Source organism: Talpa occidentalis, unplaced genomic scaffold (assembly GCF_014898055.3).
Source record: "Talpa occidentalis isolate TD23 unplaced genomic scaffold, MPIMG_talOcc4v2.1 talOcc4.9, whole genome shotgun sequence".
Lineage (NCBI taxonomy): Eukaryota > Metazoa > Chordata > Mammalia > Eulipotyphla > Talpidae > Talpa > Talpa occidentalis.
The window spans coordinates 30,234,504-30,247,862 of NW_023605305.1; the positions used below are offsets into that span (position 1 = coordinate 30,234,504).

General features: G+C 43.1%; 1 protein-coding gene across 2 annotated transcripts in view; it reads right to left on the minus strand.

Annotated features, from left to right (window-relative positions):
- Positions 1-13,359, minus strand: part of LOC119235247 (AGBL carboxypeptidase 4) — a 940,458-nt gene continuing 927,099 nt past the window's right edge. The window contains exons 13-14 of one of the 2 annotated variants that reach the window (XM_054691775.1): positions 4,388-4,421; positions 1-293 (exon numbers count right to left, since the gene is read on the minus strand). In XM_054691775.1, coding sequence (XP_054547750.1) covers positions 162-293; positions 4,388-4,421 — 166 coding nt within the window. In that variant the 3' untranslated portion in view covers positions 1-161. Of the gene's footprint in view, positions 294-4,387; positions 4,422-8,150; positions 8,292-13,359 lie in introns of those variants that run through there. The other variant, XM_054691777.1, reaches the window with a different exon arrangement.

A 13,359-nucleotide genomic window follows, 5' to 3' on the forward strand; every position in this document is an offset into this window, starting at 1 on the left:
GATAATGCTTTTATTAGATGCAAAAGTTAGAAAATTCAACTCCAACTGGGTCAGGTAAATGGCGCATCTAGAAGTAGGAAGAGTTGTAGAGTGGCTCCTTCGGACGCAGCTCCTTTTCTCTCTGATTCTTCCTGAGAGTTCCACCCATGTTGGCTTCATGTTTAGGTCAATATTCTTGTACAAGGGGATGTTGTTTCTACAACCAGTGAAGGCAAATTTTGAGACTTGTGCCAGTTGAACTTGGCAGCTTTGCAGCTGATGGGCACTGAGCAGTTGTACTGGAGCATGGTGACCTGTAATAAGCAGCCTGGGCATCTTAGTATCCACTGTTTCCTCAGTTCCTAGTATGCAACTTAGTCCCTGATATGAATCTTAGATCATATACCGCCATCCATGAGCAGGATGACCTGGGGGGTCCCATGACTGCTGACTCTTTACTGACCCTTTACTCACCCTTGATATGCAGCTATACGACTTATCTCTCAGTACGTAGCCACGTTCTATCTGACCATGTACAGCGGCCAATGCAAACCCACCTGGAACCTTGTAGAAACTGAAAGTGTATATAAGCCTCTGACTTTCTATAAAGGGGACTCAGCCTTGGGATACGAATCTGCTGAGTCAGCACCAGTGCATTAAACCTGCTTCTTGTTAGCCCTGGTGTCCACGTTTCCTTTGTGCCATATAATGTTTCAGGTTATTAAAATAGTGAAACACTTCCATGCAGGTGGTCCCCACTGAAACTCAAGCTGTTACAGGGAAACCCCAAAGGGAAATGCGATGGTGGCCTGGATCTGAGTCCTCACCTGTGTGCTTTAAAAAAAACTTCGAAGACCCAAGGGCAGACACATAGAGAAAGGTTAATAAAAGGTTTATTTACAAGGGAAATGAAAAGAGGGGGAAGCACAGAGAGAGAAAGATTAATCAGTTAATACGTCCTACCAGTAATGCTGTCTGAGCTGGGACCCCAGGTACATGCTGAAGGCAGGGAAAATCAAGAGACCCTGCAAGCCCACATATTCTTTTTTATACCAAGCATGGCTGCTTAACTCCACCCTTATCTCCCAGCAATCCTCCCTTCAAGAAGTCAAGTGTCAAGGCAGATTCGTGGCATGATGGGAGTTGTAATCATTGGCACCTGAGATCTCTGGCATGGAGGTGGAGTGGAGCTCCTAAAATATCAGTGGGTAGATTTCTTTCAGGACATAATTTTCCCCCAATAGTCCCTCTGGCTGCTCCCCAGGACCCTGCAGAGGACATTGTGACTCATCAGGAAAGGATTAATGCCTGACGGAAGAGGGGGGCCTTCAGAACCCTGCTCTGGTATGGCTGGCACCAGTTCTCACTGGCTGGTACTCTAGCTGTTAAATATTTTGAAAGATTTCCCAAAATTGGATCATTCCTAAATCCATCCCTGTGATTAGGGAAATTCCATTTACTGATTAGCTATACCCTTGAATTTATACTGTGGTAAATGGGAAGAATTTTTCTTCATTATTTTAGACTCAATCCAGGGCAATAGTCCTCAAACTTGAGGGTATGTCAGAATCACCTGGAGAACTTGTTAAAATGCAAACTACTGAGCCCCACTCCCAGAGTTTGTGATTTAGGAATGAATCCTAAGACTTCACATTTCCATCAAGTTTCCAGGGCTGAGGCCCACACCTTAAGAACCACTGTGCTAGGTCCTTGTCATGCCTGTGGAAAATTTAATATAATCATTTAAATTATTTTCTGTGTTGTTCTATGGTTCTGATAAGGAGCCTGGCTGAGAAACACTGCTCTAGGCTAAATGTCAGCAAACTGTGAAACAACTCCCCCCTCCATCCCCCACCATTTATTTTTATTTACAAAAAGTAAACAAAGCTGTTTTGGAGCCCAGTCACATTCATTTGTATATGATTGTCTATTTTCATGCTACATTGACAGAGCTGAGTAGTTGGGACAGAGATCTTATGGTTGATAAAACCTAAAATATTTAGTAACTGGGTCTCTAGAAAGTTTGACAACCCCCTATCAGCACTTTATCTAGACTTATCAAGACCCACCTCTGGAGTCGAAAGTGAGAATAAATCTCATCCTTCATCCTGGTTGCTACGTAAATAAAGAGAAGTGAAATGGATGGAAAGGAAAAAACATGTTTACTGTGACCCTCATCTGTTAAATGGGTCTGATGATTCCTGCTGTAAAGATTTATTTTGTAATCCAATGATCAAGTTTGCACAAGTAACCAGAGGCAAAGAAAAAGGGTTATTTAATATTCAGGACATGGGTATGAGGGACAGCATGGTTTATCTGGGAATAGTTCCTTCTGGCTACTGCAGACACCTAGTGACCAGCAGACTGAACTTTCAGCTATGTCTGCAAATCTAAAGACCCCACAAGTTTTCTGGGGAACCTAAGAGCTCCCCTAGCCTTTTACATAAAATGTTCTGGAAAATGAGGCACAGATGGTTCTTATCAAGACAACAAAACTTATCTGAAAACATTCACTCAATCATTCATTTAACAAATGTTTGCCAACATCTACTTCAAGTAAAACTGTTCAAGGGACTAGGAATTCAGTAGTGAACAAAACGAATCATCCTAGATGCAAATTCACCAGTTGTTGAACTTTGTCAATGCCCATCCACAGATCTTCTAATCAATATTTTAGAGGCAAGTCCTTTTAAATCATGTTTATAATGTGTGTATATTATCATATATATTATGTAACACATCTTAAAAGACAGAAGATTTCTAATATCCCAAGACTAACCTAGCAAGATTTTAAACCATAAATTCAGCTCCTTTAATACATACACAACTATTTGAGTGATCCATTTTTTTTTCTCGAGAAAGTTTCAGCAGTTTGTTTCATAAAAGTTTTTTTATTTCATTGAAGTTATCAAAAGAACTGGTATCAAGTGGTTCTTAATATTTCTTTCTTAACCTACATTATTTCTAGGATCTGTACACATATCCCCCTGTTCACTTACTATATCAATTTGTGTGTTCTAGCCTTTTCATTTTTTTTAGATGAGTCTAACCAGAGATTTATAAATTTTGTTGATTCTTTTTAAAGGACCTACTTGATGGTAAAAGGATTATTTACCTGGATATGCACCACTCCGAGCTGACAGTGCCTACCTGGGAATGCATCCTGCTCTCATAGTGATATGTTAACAGGATACATTGACTGTGATGCTTTTACACATTAAGATAACTTCTGCCTGGTATGAGCTACTGATCTGGTAAATGCATCCTTTTTAATCCCCATCACAGAAAAAAATCAAAAGCAAATCCATTCTTAGGACAGCAGTACCTACTCAGACTTGCCCCAGAGCTACAATCTTCAGGCTCCCATTCTCTATTATAGTCTATTCTGGAGGGATCACGATTGTTTGGATAGACCATGGAACATCACACTGGTCTCCTGCATTTGTGACATCACAGTAAGTAGGTCTGAAGGGCTGGAGTTGAGCCAGTAACCACAGTTAGTTGCTGCTAGGTGTTCAGAGTAAGGCTTTCTGAGGAGCAGCAACCAGGGGAGGGAATAGCAAGGATAAAAATCCCAAATCTGACATCGTTGTGAAACAGGAAGAAGGGCAGTGTGGCTGGGCACAGAGGACAAGGGGAGTGGTGAGATGAGAAGTTTAAGAGGTGATTAGGGGCCAAACCTAGCAGAGTCATGAGTGTCAAGCTAAGATGTGCAAGTGTCTTCCTTTTTCTATTGCAGTAACTTGGTTTATGACATTGTCTGAATTTCAGGTGTACAGCTTTGTACTTCCACATCCATACCACCTTGTGATCACTACAAAATGTCTGGTTTTTAATATACCACCGTACAGTTGTTACTCTATCCATTTTGTAAATCTACTGATGGATTAGATATGTAGGATCAAAAGGGAAATATCAGGAATAACAACAAAATTTGGGGCCTTTACCAACCAGATGGTATTGCCTTTTATATGGGCTAGAAAGACTGAATGAGGGGGAAATTTGGGGTAGGGATGAAAAATATGTGAAAACCATAAATTCTGTTTAAGTCTTAAATATCTAATAATCTGCTGACTATATGAACCCTGATTTCTGGGATGGTGTTAGGGTAGAGACAAGGATCTGGAATTGCTGGCCCAATGTATGGAGTTTACAGGTGCATTTAGAGTCTGGGGAACATCTGGGCTGCTGGAGGTCATGTTCTGTGTCAAAGTGCTTGGCTTTGAATCCACTAAAGTGAGCTTGCATCTTTGCTCTGCCAATAAAGGTGATGTGGCCCTGGGCCTGTCACTGCTCCTGTCTCCAACTCCTCAACTCTAACATGCAGGCCACAGCACTATCTTCTCCGTGTTCTAATCCCCTAGAATTAGCAGTAACAGATGGTGGAGACATTAGCACAACAACTCACCTGGTGAGAGCTGTTTCCATCGTAGCCATTCTGCCTAGAAATAAGCAAGCATGCTAATTTTACAAACCCAAACTTTTGAAATATTAAATCATGCTCCATGTTACCAAAAATGTCTAGATAAATGAATAGGCAGGGCTGAATTGGGTGGGGCAGTGTGTGAAAATCTTGGTATTGTCCTTAGGCAATATGATTCATACTTGCCTTCTTGTGGGTGGTCCCACTGTAAGACATCTTCCACAGCAAAGCACATGTAGGTGGTCTTACAGAATAAACATGGATTCTGAAGTCAGCCTGGGTTCAATTCTCTAGTTTGTCTTGACCTTCTCCTTAAGTGTGAACCTCCTTGGCACAAGCAGCCCATGATGGCTCCTGTAGGAGCCGCATATTTAGTAAATATGTCAACTGGCATCTTTGTCATTTTTACCTTAATACAGCTCGTCAGGAGCTTAGCATTCAGGAGCCCTTGAGTTTGAAGATTACGGAGCAATTAAGCTCCCTCCTGGGAGAATCCAAGCCTGGAGATTGTTGGTGCATAGAGATGAGACCATGGATAGACCATAGTGCATAGAGATGAGCAATTGTGTATTTGTTTCCCTCTGGCCAGAAAAATGGAACACTCCAAAGTTCACCAAAGACCTGCACACTATAATTCAGGGAGCCATGTGTACATTGCATGCTATGTAATTAAACTAGAAAACTACTCATCTGATAGCCAGGGAACCAGCCCCTCTCCTACTAATTTCTTTTAATTAGCTATTGTCAGGAAAACACCGTCTGCCTGATGGGAATGGTCAGTAGTGCTGCAGCAGCACTGGCCTCATCCGGGGGGTCAGCTCAGGTCATGTTGGCAGATAGCTCTACCAGCAACAGATTCTGTAGCTTAAAGAGGTAGAGTGACTTGCTTAAGTTCACAGAGAGGCTTCATTTCTCTGCAAAGTCAGGTCCTTAAAGGCATAGATTCTTGGGGTAGGCACATGGGTGATCAAATCTGGCAGCTACCAGATATGACCGGCCTTACCTGCTCAGTGCCCTCATCCCTGCAGGTGAGGTTGCCCAACTTCTGACTGCCAACACCTGCATTTATGTGACTGCCAGAGCCCTTGTTCCCTCTTCCCCTTCCCCTTGCCCTCCCCGCAGCAGCCCGGAGTGATGGGAAACTAGAAGGCTCCTTGGGAGCAGCCTCAACAAAGACTGATTGAAGGTGTGGAGTTGTGAGAAATACCAGCTTCCTCCTCACTGTATGGAATGATCCAAGTACATGGATTCCCAGTTTCTCCCGAAGGATTAAGTTCATTATTCACAATGGAAAATTGCTTAATCTCAACCATTTCAATAGCTATAGCTGTCCTTTCTTTCTAGTCTCATTTTCCCAATTTTTTCTTGCCATCGCTTCTGAAGTAAATTCCTTGCATGTGGGTCCTTATCTCTGGGCCTGTTTCTGCGTAACCTGAACTACGACAAATCATTTTACTCCTCATGGGTCCTCAGCTTCCTAATCTATAAGAAGAAAATCCACACAGTGCTGACCTCCTAATTTTAGAGGGACGTGCAAAGGGCCTAATGCACATGGAATATTTTGCACAATTATGTTCACACCAGGAACAGAATTATAATGACAAAAAATGGGAAATGACCAGAATGTCCACTAGGAGGGTAGTGAATAAATATATTAGGTTTTTATATGAAAGACAGACTATTATGTAATCAACAAAAATGAAGGTTTTCAAAGAATATTCAATGAGATGGAGAAATGTACATGGCAATTATACGTAACACATTCCAGCTAAAGAGCTCAGTGGGAGGAAATATCTACAACTATAAATATGTAATTACCTCAATTTTGTTAAAAACGTATGAAAAATACATGAAAAGTTAATTATCTCTTAGCAGCACTGAGTTATTTTCTTTAGGCCTTTTCCTATTTTCCAAATTCTGAAATTTTTCAGATGTATCATGCTTATAATCAGGATGAAGAAGATATACTTTCTAGAAACTGACCTCACTTTCAAGATTTCAACTATAAGGAAAAATAAAGATGCTTAAAAGTAAAATCTGCATAAAATTGCACACTTTGTTTTCCTTGTCCCTGGCCAAATGCACTAATTAGTAAAAGAGAATTCAGCTTGCATGCAATATCAGAGTGGACAAGTCAGCTCACAATTTTGCAAAATGTATAAAGCTGAGATCCTTTGAGTCCAAGCATCAGGCCACTGGCCCTTTGGGTTCTCCTCATTCTGATACTGCCCTCAAACTATTTTTCTTCAGAACTTCAAATGAGTTGCTCTTCCAGCTCCCATTTTTGGCAGCGATACCAAGTGGCAGCACCAGGTTGGGGCAACTCAGTCAAAAGTAGGTGTTGATGGCCTGTTTAGTCTAGCTCAGTGGACTCAGCTCTAGATATATTTCTTCTGAGGGTTCTATCACTTACCAGAAACTGCTCCATGTTGATCTTCCCTGTATATTAATTCCATCTGCAGTCAAGCTCCCCAAACTCTATTTACCCCCTGAATTTGTAGGTAGAAATTATTCATTCAATGGAGAAAATGCCTCCATCCACTCATCCATTTATTCATCCAGAAAATAATCACACACAGGCATATTACTACATTCTAGAAGGCACGATTGATTCACTCTCTCTACCATACATCTCAACCATAGGTTTGCAAAGACAAGTTACTCATTCCTCCCTCACCTTCCTGTGCCCAGGTATGGCAGACACTTGTGCTGACAACACCAAATCTCCTGGGCCCACCAGGAGCTCTATCAGCACAGCTCTGGTGGGTGGTTCATGCACTGGACCAGCATCCCTTTTCTTGTGAAACTTGGCTGCCTCAGGGATCAGCCTCACAGAGGAGAAACCAGGTAGCGAAGGGGAATTTATATGCAAGGATGCCACTTAAATGTCCTCTTCTCCTCTTGTGTCTCTTCACATCATTTTTAAGAATGGCTCTAGAGAGACTAAGGTCCCTATACCCTTAGTGACAATTAGCTCATTAACATATTCTTTACTGGCTTTTCTCTATGTGCTGACTCACTGCTGCCTTGTCCTCACATATGCCTTCTGGAACCACCTGCCAAATACACTGCTTACTCTCAGCTTCTTGTACTAGTGTCTGATTTCAGTAGAACTCAAACTAAGATACCACTGTAAGCATTGTGAATGAATGAATGGTGTGATACTATACGAGGGGGGAGGACAGTGCTGGAGGTGGACAATGGCCATCTTCTGTGGAGGATGAAAGACCCTGCTACCTCATTATCCTTCTACATGAGAGGCAAAGCTTCTGTGTGTCTGTACGAGGTGTTGACAAAGTACCTTAGGAATCATGAGTGTTAGAATACTGTGGATGTGATTGATCATAGTACTTATCCTTGATGGAATACTTAAATTTTGGTAGGGACATGCTTATTCTTCACAAACCTCCTGTGTTTTGTGCATTTTATAAATAAGGAAAGTGGTTCATAGAGGTGACTCAAGGTCATCCAATGGCAAAGTTGGATTTCAGTAGGATCTGTCAGATATCAGAGCCCATACTCCTGTGTCTGCCTCTTTATATGCGTCTACTACAATAATGGCCAGTATTATCCAGCTGTTTGGCAAGCAGTTAATAATCCATACCCTTGAAATCAAGGAGTGTCTTCTCACAGGGTCTCAGGCAGTTCTAATATGTCTATGCTGTGCAGTGTAGTAAATAATGCACAAGTCCATTTGTTATGCAATGCTAACCAACATTTAAGATAAAACATTACTTTATTTATACTGTCTGGCACCTCAAGCATGCTGTGTGATGTCTGTTACACGGTGATATTAATTAGGTCTGCAGCATTGCACCTTCTGTATGCAACGTTTGCCGAGTCACCCGCTGGCCTTATCTTTCCAGAAGTCTCTGGTTCAGCATCAGGTCTGAGGACAGAGAGAATCTTTGGTAGCTTGGCATCATTGCCAGGACTACCAAGTAGAGTATGAAAAGTTATCACTTAGACATCTACCCCACAGCATTGGGGTGTAGCAACCTTACATGACTTTCAAAGTCAGTATGAGATCATCTTTCAGAGTACACAGATTCGTTGGCGGGGGATTTCCTAGAACCACCAGGTGGCGGAAGTGTATGAGTCTTTAGTGATCACTTACTTTTATAGGTTCATATTTTACAGGTGGGCAAATGGAGATACAGGGAGGGAAAATGACTTTTCCAAAGTCATAGAGATGCTAGTAGACTGGGACTAGATTTGGATATTAGGCTTCCAGCTTGGGCTCTTTCTAGGATAATTTCGAGGTCCCTGTCCTTTGCCCTCATCCCTTTCCTACTGTGTGGCTATAGAACAGATGCAGAGATCGTCGTTCCTTCTCCCAACTACACCCATTTCTCCTGCAGTTCTGAAAGTTCTTAGAGACTCAGAGAGGGGAAATGACAGCAGTTGAATTGGTAGATTCAGACTTCTGGGTCAGCACTCCTCCTAACAAAGTATGTAACCACCTTAAGAATGAATGAATAAATGAACAAAAGAATGAATGAATGCTGAACTTACTAAAGAATGAATTAAGGCATACATGATGAACAAGACTTAATTCTGAAAGTCCTCATCTTGTGTATTTGCATTTCAACAAGGTCATGGTTCAAGCCTCTGAGAACTGCTGTGCGGGCCACAGCAGTAAATTATTTATTTCATAATTGTGCAGCCTCCACTTCTGATGACTGGCTTGCACTGAGCCTAGCTCAGGCTGGGCCTTCAGTCAGTGCTTCTAAAATTGAACAGAAACAAACACTGGGGAACCAAGGCATTCAGCTCTCCAGGTGCAGTTTGGAGAGATGTTGAACATGTCAAGGAGAGAGCCTCTTCCTTTGTCACATCATGCCTTTGTTATTTTTTCAACATTTTATCAAGGATGGCCTGAAGAAGGAGAAAGAGAAAAATAGACAGGAACACAGAAACTGAGGCCCATGAAAGAGATAGAAACACAAGGTCACTGGCTGACAGTCAGGAAAAGGGATCTTGATAGGTTCTGGTCTGACCAGAATCAGTGTCTGGCTTCACTGGGGTTGGGAAGAGGTGAGATGGCCTTCAATCTTGCTGGCACAGCCCTGGGGAGGCTGGGCAGAGGGGGTGGCCTGTTAATATGGATGAAATGTTGAGGGATTAGACAGAATTTCAAATAGAAATTAAACCCAACACCTCTGAGTAGGCGTTTAGGTAAAAATGTGCTTAGAATTCACAATGATCTGTCATCTAGGACTCAGTAAAGACACGCATAAACATGAGAACTATACAAACGCAGGCATGCATTTTCACATCCAAATAGAAAGAAATTGCTTTTAAAATCTCGCATATAATATAATGCAAATATACTGGTGCACACACACACACACTCCATCATAGTCAATTTGTTAGCCCTCCCAGCCTTTCCACCTTTCTCTCCTTTTTCTCTCTTCCATGGTTGCTCTTAGCCTTAAAGTTTGACAGCTTCTTTAGATGCCTACATGCTAGATTTGCTCCAGTTTGCCCAGAAATTTAAGGGGCTTCCCATATTTATAAAATTCTGAAGGGATGGAGAGAGGAGGGGCATTAACCTCACAGCAATGTTCTGCTGAGAGCAGGCATTCTCATTCTCTTTAGCAGCAGCAGTAGCAACAGCAGCAGCAGCAGCAGCAGCAATAGCTACTAGCTCCCATGAATGTTGTTCTCTCTCAGACCTTATGCTGGGTCCTGGAACCAAGAACATTAGTGAGACTGGCCTTTATAGTCTCTAAACATCTCACCCTAAGAACAATCCAAAGTTGAGCTGGAAAAGTGAAATATCAAAGCCATTACTTAGTGCCAAATGAGGTATTTAGATGATAGTTATCTATGAGGGCTGTGAGATCAGGGAAGACTTCCTGGAGGAAGGGACTTGAAGGATAGGCAGGAATCAGGACAGCAAAGAGGAACGGGGAGTGACCGTCAAACACAATGTTCAATAAATTTTGTTGGATAAATTAACGACAGGAGCACCCAGATGAAAGGCAAATATAGACCAATGGGGGTTGTTATGAGGTTTCAGAAGGCGGGAAGAAAATCTGGGAAATATTTTTTGAAATGCTTTTCTTTCCAGCTAATCCTCTCTTAGGATACTCTTGGGAGCACGATGCCTGGGGCTTATGTCTCCATATAAAAGAGTAAGAAACAACACAGTTGAAGCTCTGGAGCAATCCCAGACAGGGCAAGAGATTTGCTTAATGTCACACAGTCAGATTTACTTAATGTCACATAGTATCAGAATTGGGGATAAAACTCAGTTCTTCTGGGCCTCCCGGGTGGCGCAGCGGTTGAGCTCTGGGTTGCGAAGCTGCCCGCAGCCTCTGCAGCGCTGGTTCGATCCCTGGCTGCTCCCCGGCCACCGGAGGAGGGTCCCACATGGTGCGCAGACCTCTCCTGCCGCCCGCTGCTACCCTCAGCAGTGTACTTCGGTCCTTCTGCCTGCTCTGCTCCCTGCTCTGGCTCTGGTGAATTCTCTCACCCTCCCGCGCTTCTGACTGTACCCAGTGCTTGTATAAATAAATAAATAAACAAACAAACAAACAAACAAATAAATAAATAAATCTTAAAAAAAAAAAACAACTCAGTTCTTCTGGGCACATCCTTAAATCCTTCTAATTTAAAATTTGGGATTCTGGGGGAGCATGGGGAGTAGAAAGTGACTTGGGATAGAGGAGGAAGAAATCTTTGGGATATTTGGTGGGGAAATTGTCTCTTGCTTAGTAAAGCAGAAGCCGGGCAAGGGGTGGGCAGACAGGAGGAGGTGTTCTCTGGACCACTCCATGCCGATCAGAAAAGCCTCTCTCTCGTTCCTGCCATTCTGAGTGTAGTGCCAACTCAGCCTGTTACGGCGATCATTTCTCAGCCATTGTTTTAAAGGAAGAGATTCCCGCACAGAGGACATGCAGGGGCATCTAGTCACAAAGGAGAATTCCTAGAGCCAGCCTCAAGGGAATAGGCAAAATGAGGCCATGTGAAGAAACAAAAATGAACCAGTAAGCTCCTGGAGGCAGAGGCTTTTTATAGTCAGCATTAAATATTTATTGTATTGTCAGCCTTATGACTGTACACCAAAAGGCTGACAAGGGAGCAGCAACTGGAGTTGGTGACATCCAGATCTTCCACCCAGTTGCCGGGAGACTTTGGACAGATTACTGAACCTCTCTAAGCTTCTGCTTCCTTAGCAGATCAAGGTAAAGAACACCTGCTTCATAGGGTGGTTGTCAGGATTACATGTGAGCAAATAAAATAAAGCAACCTGTGAGGCACACAGTCAGGGCAGAGAAGCAGGAGCAGCAGGAGCAGCAGCAGCAGTAGAAACATAGCAACAAAAGAGTTTAAATAATAGCAATAGAAACAGTAGCAGTAGCAGCAGCAATAGGAATCTTGGTGGGAGTAACAGTGGTAGCAGCAGATGTAGGAGTCATGTTACAGGGCAGAATGAGGGGTATCTCAGGACCCCCAAATCTGTCTGCTCTAAATAGTTTCTGCTATCTGCCACATCAGGAGAAAACATCCTCTGTTGGGTAAGACCTTCAATAGAAATTTAATATAATTCATGTGTGTGTATGCTAGAGAGAAGAGAAAGAATATAGTTTAAAATAGTTTCCAAATGAAGTACTCAGAGTTTCCCATCCCCCTCCTGACTATGTGCCCAGCCAAATAGGGCTGGCCTAAAGCAGGGCCACTGAGGCCTGAAAGCCTGTCACAAGTCTAAGGCATCTTTTGGTGGGGAACCAGAGGAAAGGGGCAGAAGGGGCCAAACAAGTCTGGAAGGAAAAAAGCAAAATCAAAATCTAAGTCAAGATAAATGCTGTCTTGTCAGCCTCCACACAGGCCTCTCACCCACATCTCTGTCTCTTTCAAGTGTCTCCCTCCAAGTCCCCCAAGTCCCTGGTACAAGCCCAAAGCCAACAAGCAAACGCAGGTACTTCACATGTCTCTCTGCTCCATGGGCCTCCCCAAGGTCTTCATCTCTTTCTGCTTCTTCTTCCTAGTGTTCCTCAAATTTCTTCCTCTCTCTCTGCTTCTTCTTCTCTCAGTCCTTTTTGTTGTTTCTAGTTTCTCCTCCCTGTCCAGCTCCACCCTTCTTTAGGGTGGGGCAGGGAACCTGGAACCTCCCCTTTCCCTGGGGATCACCCTGTAGCACTGGTGGAGGTGGAGACGGAGGCCATAGCAGAGGATTAGCAGTTGTGCGGTAGGAGTGGTACCAGGAGTGGCAGCAGCAGAGGTGGCAGCAGCAGGGGTAGACTAGGCCATGCAGTGGGAACAGTGCCAGCAGCAGCAGTCCTCATGCCAGCACAGCAGTGGCAGCAGTCATGGTAGGAGCAGCAGAAGAACAGCATAGTCGCGGTGATCCCAGCAGCAGTAGCAATGGTAGTGATGGAGGCGGCAGAAGTCATAGAAAATAAGCAGTGACAGCAATCATGCCAATAGCAACAGCCCTGGTTGCTGTTATTTCTATAGAAAAAGTTATCTAATTGTCCTAGGCGCTGTGAAAGAATTTGGCCTTCAGAGAAGGACTAGACATTAAGTCAATCCATCTCCACTTCTCCATAGAGACTGGGACCTTGAAGACTATCCATACTTCTGCCTGCAAGACCAAACGCTCTACCATCTGGTGCTAGCTTACATACTGAGTTATAACTCATTTCTCAGGGAAGGGAGACATGGAAGGAGACTGAGCTGTAGAATGTCCCAGAGAGTTCAGGACTTTGGGAGGAGGTCTATGATTGGGTTCCATTATTTAGATGACCTCAGGATGACATTTTGGATTTGAGATCCACTCTTCCTTTTATTCTGCTTCATTTACTGAGTACTTCTGACCTGTCTGGAACTGTGTTAGGTGCTGTGAGAGGTCCAGAAAAAAAACAAAAAAACAAAAAACCCACTCTCTCCTCCTAAAAATTAAATGAGTGATGTTTATCTGAGGCAAAGAATTGATAAATAGACAACTA